The sequence below is a fragment of the Somniosus microcephalus genome, chromosome 2, assembly GCF_052327205.1.
Source record: "Somniosus microcephalus isolate GS21.2 chromosome 2, FLI_Smic_1.0, whole genome shotgun sequence".
NCBI classification, from domain to species: domain Eukaryota; kingdom Metazoa; phylum Chordata; class Chondrichthyes; order Squaliformes; family Somniosidae; genus Somniosus; species Somniosus microcephalus.
Genome location: NC_140988.1, coordinates 152,844,345 through 152,859,395, shown reverse-complemented (window position 1 = coordinate 152,859,395; position 15,051 = coordinate 152,844,345). Strand labels below are relative to the sequence as shown.

Below are 15,051 nucleotides of genomic sequence, written 5' to 3'. Positions count from 1 at the left end.
TGCGTGATGCGAAGGCGATAGGTTTCTCTTCACCCGAAGGCATGATGTGGGATATGACTGCTCCCACACCATATGGTGATGCATCACATGCTATCTGCACGGGTAGCTTTGGGTCGAAGTGTGTCAGGACCTCCGATTTCAGCAATGCTTTCTTTGCTTGGGCGAAAGCTTCGTTGCACAGTTCAGTCCATTTCCATGTTTTGCCTTGACATAGCAACTGATGTAACGGCTTCAGCAATGTTGCTAAGTCTGGAATAAACCTCCCATAGTAGTTAAGTAGCCCCAGAAATGAACGTAACTGGCTCACATTCTGGGGTGCTGGGGCCTCCACGATCGCCTTGACCTTTGACGGCGCCTTATGCAGGCCAGTAGCGTCAATCACATGCCCCAGGTACTCAACTGAAGACTGAAAGAATTCACATTTGTCTTTACGAACTCTGAGTCCGTACTCTTTCAGTCGTTGTAGTGTCGCATCCAAGTTCAGAAGATGATCCTCCTCATTTTTCCCAGTGACAAGGATGTCGTCCAGGTAGCACTGGACTCCTGGCAGTCCACTCAAAATCTGATCCATTGCCCTTGGGAATAGAGCAGGGGCCGACGTAATTCCAAACGGAAGGCGGCAGTACCTGTATAGCCCCTTGTGTGTCACAATTGTCAGCAGCTCCTTTGATTTGTCATCGACATGCATTTGTAGATAAGCCTGGCATAAGTCTATTTTGCTGAACTTTTGCCCTCCGGCCAGGCCCGTAAAAAGGTCATCAATGAGGAGAAGAGGGTACTGTTCCGCAGACAGCACCGGGTTAATAGTCACTTTAAAATCCCCGCAGATTCGAACAGATCCATCCTTTTTCAGGACAGGAACAATGGGTGTGGCCCATTTGCTCACGCTCACAGGCTCCAGGACTCCATTCTCGACTAAAGCCTCCAAGTTAGCCTCAACTTTTGGCTTAATTGCATAGGGTACAGGTTGGGCTTTGTGAAACTTCAGCTTGCTGTCAGGTTTAATGTCCAGTCTCACGCTGATCTTTTTCATGCTCCCAAGTTCCCCATTGAAGAGTTCTGCATGTTTGTTTAACACTGCAGTCAAACCTGACTCCACTTTTGACATCATGTGGACTGCAGGCCAGTCCAGTGTGATTTTCTCTAGCCACGCACGTCCCAGTAGCGATGGGTAATTTCCCTTTACCACATATAGTGGCAGTTTTGCAGTCTGTCCGTTCAATTTAACTGTGACCCCAATGGCGCCTCTCATGGCCACAGGTTCGCCGGTATACGTCTTTAGCACAATGTTTGTTGGCTGAAGGGTAAGATGCTTTAGCATTTGTTGTAGATAGTGTCTGAAACAAGGGACACAGCCGTGCCTGTGTCCACCTCCATCCGCACTGATTGTCCCTCCACCAGTGGTGACACCCAGTAGCCATTTGAACCACCTGCAACCGTCAGTATGTGCACCTCTTCCTCCTCAGAGATGTCGCTCCCCTCTGTTTTGCTTGTTCCATCATACTGCACTGAATTAACACTCTTTTTCCTCTCTTGTCCAAATACAGACATTTTGCTTCCATGCTTCCCAGCTCTGTCTGTTCTTTTTTTACCTCTACAGGCGCGTTCAATGTGACCCTTTTTGCCACAATTTCGGCATTCCAGCTCCGTACACCAACAGTCATTAGCGTGATGGCCCGTTTTCCCACAACGGTAACATGTGCCGTTCCGCGCACCTTTAGGCTCAGATGACACCTTGTGAACTCTCCCTGTTGAACTCAACTGGTGAGCCTCCTTTTCCGCCATCTCCATGGAGACACTAACTTCAATGGCCTTTTCAAGAGTAAGGTTGTCCTCAGTAAGAAGGCGCTTCTGTGTGGCTGCACTTTGCAGACCACACACGAGTCTGTCTCTAATGGTGTCATTCAGCACCTCCTTGAACTGGCAGTGTTCCGACAACCTTTTTAAAGCAGCAATAAACATCATCACTGATTCCCCCTCCTCTTGATTCCGTTTGTGAAATCTAAATCTCTCAGCAATAACCAGAGTTTTTGGTGAAAAATGTGCTCCAAGAATTTCCACTAGTTGCTTATATGTTTTAGTTCCTGGCTTATCTGGCTGCACAAGGCTGCGAAGTAAATTGAATGTCTTCGGCCCCATTACACTCAAAAAGGTAGGCACGACCTTTCCGTTTGCAACCGCATTCGCCAAGACAAAATAGTCAAAACGTTCCGTATAAGCGTTCCATTGCTCCACATATTCATCAAAATGACCGATGTTTCCTAATATAGTAGTCATCTCACGTTTCAAATTTAAATTTCTGTTTACTCACTGCACCTGGAACGTACGCAGATTCATCTGCTCCTCGTCGCCACTTTATTGTGTCGGTACCTTTTTACCTAGACACAATTAGAACTCAGAACTCAGAGATTCAAACATGAAGTGCTTTATTCAGGAAGGAAAGGGGAGTTCTGGAGAGTTCCGAACAAAGAGAGCTAAACTTAACCAGGAGAACACCCAACCATTTATCTGCTGTGACAGCGCCACCACAGGTGGGAGGAGAACACACAATACATAACACCTCTCCTCCTCCTCCTCCTCCTCCTCCCACTCCTCCTCCTCCTCCACTTCTCCTCCTCCTCCTTCTCCTCCTCCCCTTCTCCTCCTCCTCCTCCCCCTTCTCCTCCCACTCCTCCACCACCTCCTCCTCCTTCTCCTCCTCCTCCTCCTCCTTCCCCTTCTCCTCCTCCTCCTCTTCCTCCTCCTCCTCCCCCAATCATCCTCCTCCTGCTCCTCTCCAACTCCTTCTCTTCCCCCTCCTCCCACTCCTCCTCCTCCTTCTCCTCCTCCTCCTCCCCCTCCTCCTCCTCCTCCTTCTCCTCCTCTCCAACTCCTCCTCCTCCTCCTGCTCCTCTCCCACTCCTCCTCCTCCTTCTCCTCCTCCACCTCCTCCTCCTTCTCCTCCTCCACCTCCTTCTCTCCTCCTCCTCCTCCTCCTTCTCTCCGACTCCTCCTCCTCCCCCTCTCCCGCGTCTCCTCCTCCTCCTTCTCCTCCTCCTCCTTCTCCCTCTCCTCCTCCTCTCCCACTCCTCCTCCTCCTCCCACTCCTCCTCCTCTCCCACTCCTCCTTCTTCTCCTCTTCCTCCTCCTGCTCTCCCACTCCACCTCCTCCTTATACTCCTCCTCCTATTCCTCCACCTCCTCCTCCCCTTCCTCCTCCTCCTCCTTCTCCTCCTCCTCCTCCTCCTTCTCCTCCTCTCCAACTCCTCCTCCTCCTTCTCCTCCTCTCCCACTCCTCCTCCTCCCACTCCTCCTCCTTCTCCTCCTCCTCCCACTCCTCCTCCTCCTTCTCTTCCTCCTCCTTCTCCTCCTCCTCCTCCCCCACTCCTCCTCCTCCTCTCCCACTCCTCCTCCTCCTCCAACTCCTCCTTCTCCTCCTCCTCCTCCTCCTCCCCTTCTTCCCCTCCTCCTCCTCCTCCTCCTCCTCCCCTTCTTCCCCTCCACGTCCTCCTCCTACCACTCCTCCTTCTCCTCCTCCTCCTTCTCCTCCAACTCCTCCTCCTCCCCTTCTTCCCCTCCACCTCCTCCTCCCACTCCCCCTTCTCCTCCTCCTCCCACTCCTCCTCCTCCTCCCCCCACTCCTCCTCCTCCTTCTCCTCCTCCCCTCCTCCTCCTTCTCTTCCTCCTCCTCCTCTCCCACTCCTCCTCCTCCTCCTTCTTCCAGAGCGGGATTCCTATGAAGAAACAAATACAATACCAAAAGCCCGTCTACAGTTCAGAGCCTACAATAGTAATTAAAATAGCTTTTAATTACTTTACAGTAAAGATTCTTATAAGCTAGTGCAGGAAAATGTATCCAAGAGTTCCGTAGAGCTTTATCTGAGAGTGGCTGAGAATCCCTTTAAATACCAAATGAAATGGCCGCCTCAGAACTTCTACTGCCAGTGGTTTGTGGGCAGAGGCAGGCAGTGCCGTTAGGCAGTAAGGTCAGGAAATTACGTGAGCATCGTAATGACATTATGCAATCCTGATTTCCATGTATCCATGACGCCCCTGCCTGTTCCAGAAAGGAGCTCTGGCCACCAGGAATTCCCCCCGGAAAATCAGGTGAGTTCTGCAATCAGCACAAACGGGGTGGGAGAAACTGACACTGTAGTTTCCGTCTGTTACTACCCCGATTTTGAGCAGAAAAGGAGAGGTAAGGAGACCAACACTGCTCGCAGTGCAGCCATTCACAACAATCCTGAATATTGTCCGTCCTGTATGTGGGGCTGAATGTCCTCCACCTACACTTACTCACATTTGGTCTGCCACTCTACAGGGACATTAATGTACTTCTGTGCTCTTTCCCCAGTTTTTCAGTGTTCCTTGTGTATGATTTACAAGCCCTGTGGAACCACAAATGGGAATTTGCTTTATGGGCTTAGGATTTTTGGACTAGAGAAATGAATTATCTTATACAGGTCAAAAACCGATCCACTCCTTGGGAATGCCTTATGTTTTGGAAACTCTGCTCACATTAAAAAGGAAATTGTGAGAATGTCTTTAACTGTTACTTGCATTTCTCCTTTTGATTTCTTCCTTGCCATTTGTTCCTGCTGTCAGGAAGAATAGGAGGGAAGCTCCACTATGGTGAGGGGACATTCTCACTAACTGTTAGAAACATAGAACTTTACAGCACCGAGAGGACATTGTACTGAGAATCAACAACTCTCTTGCATAGGCATGGTGTTTGTAGGCTGGAGTGTCAGCAGTTACTGAAAAGTGAACCTCCAACTGCGGAGAAGTTGGGCAGGTGCTCATCTATTAGCAGATGGTTGCCACACTGGAGGGTTGATGGGATTGGTTAGATTCCCAGAGTCACTGAGTGTGCTCCTAAACAAGCGGCTCATGTTGGTGCCTGATGCGGGTTTGCTCACAGATTGCCCCTTACATCAGAAATACCTGCTCTGCCTACACAAGACACAAGTTTTGAAAGAATTGAGACAGTTTTTTCCATATGTTTCTCTTCTGAATAGCGGTCTAGACTGTCTGCTACCCTATGGAGTATGGTTAGCCCTTAACACACAAGTTTAGTGAGTGTCAGTGTAAAGAAGAAGCTGCTCAGCATTGGCACTAAACTTGTAAAGGCCGATGTTACGAATGCGTGCTTCTGGCAGGGAGTGTAACCAGGAGCTCGATTTTGTAAAATCAGCTCTGTAGTGTGAATGCAGCCTTTAATGATCAAGTAAAGGATTTAGTCCTCATTGAACTGTGTTCCCAGATTTTATGGCTCTACTGTTAATTTTCTTAGCACAGGTGCAGCAGTGAATAGCAGCGAAAGCCTTCCTCCATCCTCATCAGTAAACGACATCTCATCTATGTCAACCGATCAGACCCTCGCGTCGGACACTGACAGCAGCCTGGAAACTTCAGCAGGACCCCTCTGTTGCAGGTGACTAACCGTCTGCCTGCGGAGCTCCTTCTTTAGAAAGTGATGCAAGTAATAAATACTCAGCACGCCTCTCTGGAAATGAACTATTTAAAAAGGAACGTGGAAGTACTGATGCTAAAATATTATGTCAAAATGCTTTGCTTATATCTCATTCCAATGAAGCTAACGTTCATTAAGAGTATTAGGCAGCATCATTTCACAGTATGTAAATATGCGATTATAAATTAGCTCCTTGTGGCACTTGCTATGGCAATGCAAGATGAGCAGAAAAGATACAGCATTATAGTTAAAACTAAATGCACTTTTGTCTCCTTAAAGTTGCAATATGTGTCCCTTCTTCCACTCTTTATGTATTTGCTGACTATAAACATCTTGTAGAAATATATTCCTATAAATGGCCATATGCATATTACCTACCAAAAAGACCATCAAACCTGGCATCTCAGAACTCAACGCTACACGATAATAACTATAAAAATGACAGGAAATGCAATTCTATTAATCCTTTGAGCATTGAATGTCATTGCAGTTTGAAAACAAACAAGAATTAATTTCTGTGAGTCTAATTAAAGGGACATCCAGAAATACAAACCATTTCTGACCATGCATAGACTATAAACTGTAATGTTACTTCTTTGTTTTGAAATGTTATTGCCATCCTTGAACAGTTAAAGGGACTATATGCTTTCTACCTGTCCTAATTAGGCTGCAGTCCAAGTTTGCCAAATACATATAATTAAAAAAAAATCTTATTATAGTGCACCAATTTTCATAAAACTGTGCAGTGTCGCTAAACTAATGTTACAATGGTAAGGTGGTAGCTATGTTCTGTTATACTACTGTTATTTATTCAAAACTAAATTGAAAGCCCTTTAATAAATTATGACAATGAAGCACATGTCCCACAGTATGATATGATTTTGCTCATTAGCTTTTGGACATGATAACATGGCATTATCACTTTAAAAATAATTAAAATGGAGTAAGGATAGCTTGATTTGTGATCTGAATTGAGAGATCCTGGAAATCCTGCTCATACATGCATTTGTACTCTATGTTTTGAGGTGGCGGGAACTTTTGGCCAGTAAAATAAAAGAAATGCACATATAAAGATTTCACACCTTGCCATAGTTGGCCGCACAGAGTCTTTAGTTGCACTTGCCTGTAGTTGTGCATGATCAAACTTCCAAATATATTACTGTAAAATGGAAGGTAAAATATACCTAGATGTATTGTAGGTTATTATGTGGTACATAATGTATGCAGCCAAGGACCTGAAAAATATTGCTGTACCTTTAAACCTCTTAAATGCTGAACCTGCATGGACTCGTAATATGTCTACTCTGCTCACAGGCAAACATGGAGTTATTTTGAATTGCTGGAGCTTGCATTAACCAGAATCAAATTTATTAACTGTGCACTTGAAGTTAAAACAAAAGCTTTAACTGGTGGGATGCAGAACATTAGAAACCAACATTTAGGACATCAGTGATGTGAACTATACCAAAAAAAGCATTGGGATTTCCAACCACAGTGAGTTCATTTTAGATAGGAAGATTCAAATTCAGGTTAAGATCAGGACTGGAACAGCACAATAGGAAATGACACAGCTTTGATCAGATTTGGTTGAGTTGTATATTTGTGAAGAAATAACTGTTTGGGGAAAATGACTGATTCCCAAATGAACATCGGAAATGACTGCTGACTGGGTATCTAAAGTCCTTGGAACATTTCAATGAACTATTGCAAAGAAAGAGTACATTCAAAACAGCAATTGGGGTTTAGCAAAACCCCATTCGCTTAGAGATAAAAGTTATAAATAACTGAAACTGAAAAAAAAAGCACACAACAATACAGAAATGAATGTACTTGAGAGAATGCTTGCGAAATTTACTTCAATTCAGGCCAAATTAATATTCTGATATGAAAAGGAGTGAGAATCCTTATTCTCTGTCTTGCCACATTGAGAGCAATGCCCAATTTTCTGAGGCTGTGTTAGTGGCACGGAGCCTTGCTGGTGGTGAGGGCAGGTCAGAAAAATCAAGCCTCTGACTTTGTGCATTGAATTGCGTTGCATTCAAGTTTTTGAGACATGATTTGGGAGGAGGAAGTGAGGTTGCACTACTTGGAAAGCGTGAGCCTCCTTTAAGTGTAGTAATTATTTTAATAAAATTTCACCCCAAATTTCCCAACCTAAGCGAGACTCTGCCCGTAGTGCACACCTCACTGATAATAAAATAGTCACAATGAGGATTTGCAGGCCTGGCCTGCTAAAGTAGGCTTCTTAAAGGCAGGTTAATGTCATACTGGTTGTTATGAAGAGTGTTTGTTTTCTTTTGCATTTCCAGTTAAATTTTGCTCCATGTTTTAGTTGATTTTACTGGGTAGTCCACCACGGTTGCATTTTTTACCGTGCTAATACTTTCCATCATAATTCCCCATTACGGCAGCCATTTAAATAGCACTAACCAAAGTGAGCCTGGGAATTCAGTTGGAGTTTCAGTGGTTTTGCATGATTCAAGGAAGGAAGACAAGTTCATAAGGATCAACAAATTCTGGGACAAGAACACCTGAGGTGTTTTTCTTCATTCTTCACTAGACTGTGTTTAGAGAATCTGCTACACCTGGAGGACATTTTAGAGGAGAACTGTCTTCGCTGCCTCTGCTTTAAAAGAGCAGCTGCCACAGAGCTGTTACATCTGTTGCCAAATAACCTGAAGTCAATGTGCGGAACAGCAACAGCTTTTCCCAAAGAAGGGAAGGTTACCACAGAATGAAGCTTTCATGCTACCAGTCCCTTCCAATCCACCACAGGGGTTATCTGACACATCAGGCAGTCAGCAGTGCACATCTGCACCAGGTGTGACAAACACAATGTTTGCAAGCAACAATTCCTTAATTACATTTGCTGTGGAAAGGAGATATGAGTTGACAGGGCACAAAGCTTCCAGGTAGAAGAGGTCCCTTGATTGAAGGACATTGTATATGGCGTCCCATGTGAGCATCCGGGCTCTTCTATCAGCCCGATGGCATACATGAACAGAAAGGGATTGCATTCAGTTAAAGTTCAGGTGGCATCTGGCCACAGAAACAACATCATGCACATCAGCAGCCCTTATCCAGGAAGCAGCCTTTTGCCTTTGTTATGCAGCAGTCCATAGTGCCCACATTATTTGAAGGAGAAGAAATACTGGGTGGGTAGCTCTTAGGAGAGTAGGGCTGTTTTCTGCTTCCCTGGATGCTGATCACAATGGGATATCCCCTTCCACCCAACAGCAGAGGAGCACTGAAGACTGGGACCCTCTGCCTCTGTTTGCTGTTCCTCAGTTGTCATCTGCACCTTCAAGAAATGCAACCTGTGCAGTTTTGGCACAATGAAACATGTATGCAAAAGTGATTCAAATGATGCCTCAGAGATGGTATTTTGTGTTATGGATGATGGGCCCCACAGGAAATGTGTGGAAGTGAAGAGCACACTCACCTTTGGCTTGCTTCTGACACTAGCACACTACCTCCTCTTTTGTAGCCAGTTATAAGGGACGTGGTTAACTGCATTGACTCTGTTGGTGACCTCCCTTATACAGTTGGTACCCGAGCATTTTACTGGAGAATGGCCTACAGCCCCAAATGGGACCTCCCTCTTTTGGTGCATGATGTGCCTCAATAATCCCGAGACTCGATGTTAGCGGAACAAAACAAGGCTTTTATTAACTTAGAAGATAACACGCAGTGGAGAGAGGTATCTTCCATCTGGAGCTCTGCAGTACTGGATATGAGGCCAGACTGAGCTGGCTTACATAGAGGCCAGGTATGGGCGGAGCCCTACACACAACACATTCCGTACATTCCAATATACAATACAATGGTGAGGAGAAACCTGAAACCAACCACAGTCACAGGCAGTGATGAATGGAATATTTCATCACAGTGCACCTACTGCAGCATGACCTCCAACTCTTCAGCATCAAAAGTAGCAGTGCTGCACGCATGATTCTGCTGCACCATTGTGAGCAATAGGGTCATTTTCTGAGTTCTCACACAAATATTTTCCAATGCATGCTTGTGGCATGCAAGATATCATGCTGCATGTGAAGACTCAGATAATCTACTCTAATTAGTCAAAATTTATCACCACACAACTTCCCCTTTAACGGCAAGCTGCAGCCCTTGAAGAGCTACGGTTTCATCAGGTTTTCCATTCTCTAGCCAAGTCTGCTACAGGCCAAGTTCTCTGGGGAAGCTTCTCGTGTGCCAGTAGCCTAATCAAATTAGGAGTAAGAACTCCCGTTGGAAAATTTGCTCTGGCCAGTTTCAGAGCTGCCGGCGCAGTTGACCCCATTTTAGCCAATTTTGGAAAATCAGGGCTTAAGCATGGTGGTAGAAGGACTAAAGTGAAGGGCGGGTCCATCAATCTTCAATCTGGTGAAGCAAGTGCTCCAAACTGAAATCATTATTTTCTGACACGCAAAGAGGGATCTCTTGGTATAGAAGGCCATTTGGACTTTATCGAAAAATGCTTTTAATTGCTAAGATAAAACTATTGCTTTACAAAGTCTGAGACTTAGAGTGTTATTCAGAATTTGTCAGCCACTTTTGCAGGGCTGATATTTTTCAGAATTGTGGTGAAGATATCTGACCATTAAATGTCCTTGCCTTCTCCCTACCAGCTTCACCTACTTCTGGTCCAATTGGGATCAATCATTCTTGCCTGTTTGTAATGCAAGTTGCAGCTTGTAGTTAGAGCAAGGATATTTACAGGTGGGCTTAGTTCCAGGATTTGCTAGCATGATAAAAGTTAGGAAATATACTTTAGACTGCAGAAAATACACAACCTGAAGCACATCAACTTTCCTCAGCCCATCCCACAAAATTACCTTGTTCAAGTTTTTGAGATGCAACTTGGATTGCAAGTGTATGGACATGGTGATGTCATCATACACGCTACATTTGCTGCATTGATGAATCTTGTGAAGTGTCCAGTATTTTACTGCAGCAATGATGATCTTTATCAAGTAATCTTCTCCAGTCCTACAACGCTCCAAGAACTCTGCGTTCCTCAAATTCTGGCCACTTGCACATCCCAGACTTCCTTCGCCCCATCATTAGCGGCCATGCCTTCAGCTGTCTATTCAGCTGTCCCTAAGTTCTGGAATCCCCTCCCTAAACCTCTCTTCCTTTAAGATGCTCCTTAAATCCTACCTCCTTGACCAAGCTTTTAGTCACCTGTACTAATGTCTCCTTTCTTGGCTCAGTATCAATTTTTCTTTTTGTCTGATTACGCTCTTGTGAAGCGCCTTGGGACGTTTTACTACGGTAAAGACGTTATATAAATGTGAATTGTTGTTATGTAAGAACATAAGAAATAGGAGCAGGAGTAGGCCAATCGGCCCCTTGAGCCTGCTCCGCCATTCAATAAGATCATGGCTGATCTGATCCTAACCGCCAATCCACTATCACAGAACCATCTCCTGAATCTAACAGAATTAGACACACGAAATAGGAGCAGGATCAGGCTACATGGCCCCTGGGCCCGCTCCGCTACCCACAGGGCCATGACCGATCCGAACCGAGACTCATGTCCAAATTCCTGCCCGCTCCCCATAACCCTTAATTCCCTTTACTTCTAGGAAACTGTCTATTTCTGTTTTAAATTTATGTAATGATGTAGCTTCTACAGCTTTCTGGGGCAGCATATTCCATGGACCTACCACCCTCTGAGCGAAGTAGTTCCTCCTCATCTCAGTCTTGAAAGAGCAGCCCCTTATTCTAAGACTATGCCCCCTAGTTCTAGTTTCACCCATCATCGGGAACATCCCCAATTTGCAAATCGTAAGTTATTCCATTTTTTAATATGTCCGGTCTGACATTTTTTGTTGTTCAGTGGACAGGTTAGCAGCCTAACCTTAGACCTCTGCTGTCAACCCTTTGGCTGTTCACCACGTTGGGAAATCCCATCTAATTCTCCCTTCCCTCATAGGAAGCTTCCACCAATTTGTGCTTAGCACAGCTCAGATGTGGGAAATCGAACCCATCTCCTCTTACTCTGTGGCATCAAGCATTACTACTCCACCACTAAGTGCCACCACACTGCCAGCAATGCTTCTTTAAAGGTTTATAATTCAATATAATTTTTAATCTCTTTTAACTAAATACCTCCCAGGTCTGTAACTAATATAGTGACATTTTATTAGTGAGACATTGTGTGCTATCTGTACTAGAACAGTATGTAAAGGCTGGTTATTGCGTCAGTGATTGCTGGGGTCCCACAGTGTTGCTCCTAAAAGCATCATTACATGAAACACTCCAAAGTTGAAGTAAATAAAATAACACATAAAAATAATAGTAACAGAAATAAACCTTGTTGTTTCAAAATATGTCTACATCACTTTAGAGTGCAGTATAGTTTTAGTTAATATTTGATCAATATTTAAGAATTCAACTCGTGATTCCACCATAAACATAATTACCATGTGAAAAATCTCTCCAAGGGGTGTGGAGTTTTCAATGTATTATGTTTTATCATTGTTGTGGCAATATCAAGGCAACCTATGATCCAACTAAATGCAGCTGTCCCCTTCAGCTAGTCATCTTACGGTGTTCAAATGAGATGTTATTGGGTAAACGCTAAGGCCCGTACATTCTGATTGGCCGCTCCACCAGTGGCAGTGCAGTAGTGCAGACCAGAATTCCGCTGATGGCCCAAGATAGAAACCCTGTCCCAAATTTTACCAATGGGGCCATTAGTATCGTTGGGGTTGGCTGCAGGCACTTACTAGGGTATTTTAGTGGTATCCACCCAGATTACCCATCTAAGGTGGAGCAGCCGACAGCCACTCTGTCGGAGGTGCCATGAGGCCCATGCCAGACTGAAGAACAGAGTAAAAAAAGTCTTTGGCTGCAGCTAAAACACGGGACGGAATCCTAGCGAAAATGTGTTCCATCTAATTTTTTGGCCCTTGATCCAGGAATCCACTGGGATTCTCCCTCGAACCCAATTGGAATTTTGGGGCCTAAAAACACAGCAGCCAATTTGCGCACAGCAAGCTCCCACAAACAGCAGTGAAATAACTGACCAGATCATCTGTTTTAGGTGGTGGTCGAGGAACACAATTGCAATTAATATTTTAATCATTGCTGGCCACATTTGTATGTGGTGCATTGACATTGTGCCATGCCTGGCATACCAATGTGACACTAACAGTGCATGCCAGCTACACTGACTATTCTAAAATAATCAGTGTACTTCTACAACATTCCTAGATCTGTATCATCTCGCCGGTTTGAGTACACATTGTCACACAAAATCAAGTATCACTACCTTCCTAGCGTGTAAAAGTAAACAATCTCTGTTCCATTGTAATACGGACAGCAAGTGTTGGACTGAGGAAGACCTAGGGGCCAAACAGTGTGTTGAAACTTTGACCTGTCTCCAGTATAGAGTGGACTTTATGTAGCACCTAGCTCCAGTGGGTGAAATAGGGGTGATCAGCTGAATTCAATTTGTTTTAAATATCTATTCAGTAGAGCCTAAAAACTATAATGGAAATGTACTGTTGATGGTTATTTTAAAGATTTTAAAGGATATTTTAAGAAAATTCTAGTTTTCCTAAGGTTTACCTTCTTAACAATCTAAATTTGGCTGACAGAGTAGATGTGCAAAACTGATAGGTAAAATAGAGGATAAGATAAATGATTATTGCAGCAGTTGAAAAGATTGTTGAGCCTCAATTCTATTCTAAGACAAATAATTATCCGTGTACTTGAACTTTAGGATTTTATGTCCAAGCAATTTCAGCAGCAAAGGGGTCTGAATTAGTCAGCCCAGTGTCCATATACACAAAAAAATGCTTGCAAAGCACAAGATATTAAAAGGCTTACTCTAATGAGTTTTATTGCTGTATTTTGTACCAGAACATAGCTAACCTCTATGCTGAACCCACTCTAAGTCTGCGTGTTCTTGCTAATGGCTTATCTTCTAAAATCAATGGCATGACAGTATATAAATGAACGATTCCTTTCTGATTTCCTGCAGAGATGTTTGCAAACGGTTCACGCTAGGAAGTTTCTCCCAGATTGTCTGGGTGGAGCTTTTTCATTTATGGAAGGTCATTTTCAAACTTCTATGGTTACAAAGTTAAAATTTCAGAATGAACTAAAACACGGCATCCCTGCATGTGCCCTCCTGAGGCTTCTGTCCTACAGACTTATAACAAAGATGCCTCCTATGAAGCTGATGGCATAAAGTCAATCTAAGAGTATACAGAATGCTTCCCTTTCTGAAGGTGTGTGAAGCATTATCTGGTTATACTAACAGTGGGAGGGGTTACGATAAAGTTTCCTGGAACTGTCAGTCGATCATCAATCATTTTTATAATGATCAACTTAAGCAGAATGTGCTTCTCTTCCCCTCATAAATTTGTATTTTCTCTTTTGGAAAGGGAGGGGGGTGGTATGTGCGCAATTAATTGACAGACAGAGCCCCTGCATTTTGAGATGCTGAATCACTGTAATAGCAATATCAAGCTGCTTTCAGGTTTATTCAGAGTGCTCGTGAGTCCCATCTCAAATGGAGAAGGGGTGTTTGGGGGTTGGGAGTGGGAATGACAATGCTGTTTTGCCTTAGACAAAACATACCCTTGGTTGAACTGAGATGTCCATAATCTGTAACTAGCTATAATGGGGACAGGGGAAAACTATCAAAAAGAAATGAAATTTAAATATGAACCCTCCAATGCCAGATATTGCCTTTCTAAGTGTGGTAGGATTATTCGATTAACTGACCATGAAAAAAATCAGTCAGTGGTCCAGTTAATTAAATAAATGACAAATAATTTAAAGACTGCCATATCCTTGCTGATGTTGCAGTGACTCCCACAATGCACTGTGTGTAGAAGCATGGGAAAGAAAAGTAATAACTGGATGCAACAGCTCCCTTTGGACAGCTTGTGTGTCTTTCCGATTCTGTAAGGGGTTTTCAAAAACATGTTTTGTTCGGGGAAGAGGATTTTATATACAAAAAAGTTAAAAAAAATATTTTAATGAGACTACTCAATACCATTTGTCAGTCTAACTCAGAATGTGTTCATAACGCCCAGATATTTTCACTTAACGGCGGTGCAATAAGATTTCTTTCTGAGACCGCACCATTATGATGAGGTCAGCTGCGATCACAACTGGAACCTGATATGATGACTTTGTGTCAAGTTTGATTTTAAACAAACTCTGGTGGTTGCTTGTTTTTTTTTGTACTGTTTGTGATCAATTTTGTTAGGATGTAAGAATGAGATCTGTGTCCGAACTCCACAGCAGTGCTTAGTAAGATGGTTCATCAAGGTCCAGCTCCAGGATAGGACTTGACTTTTAAAATCAAAACTGGAAGGGAACTAAAGCACTCAAGATTTTAAAGCTACTGTGTATGTAGAAAATATATGTATGTGGTTAAGAAAAACAATAAAATACACCTTCAAAATGGGATATTGTGATTCTTTGTTGCTTAATGATTAGTAAGTTCTGTGAACACTGCCTGCCAGAGAATTTGAAGAGTTTTGTTAACACTCTCTGAACGTCAGAACTGTGGTTATGTGCGGTAAAGTTTTAGGTGACCATGATCAGATAGTATGGAGGCTGTCACCAGTCTG

General features: G+C 43.8%; 1 protein-coding gene across 2 annotated transcripts in view; it reads left to right on the top strand.

Moving 5' to 3' along the window:
• The window catches only part of mapk10 (mitogen-activated protein kinase 10), a 485,536-nt gene extending 470,649 nt beyond the window's left edge, over nt 1–14,887 (top strand). The window contains exon 13 of one of the 2 annotated variants that reach the window (XM_085963726.1): nt 5,278–14,887. In XM_085963726.1, coding sequence (XP_085819852.1) covers nt 5,278–5,417 — 140 coding nt within the window. In that variant the 3' untranslated portion in view covers nt 5,418–14,887. Of the gene's footprint in view, nt 1–5,272 lie in introns of both variants that reach the window. The other variant, XM_085963697.1, reaches the window with a different exon arrangement.
• The last annotated feature ends 164 nt before the right edge of the window (nt 14,888–15,051 follow it).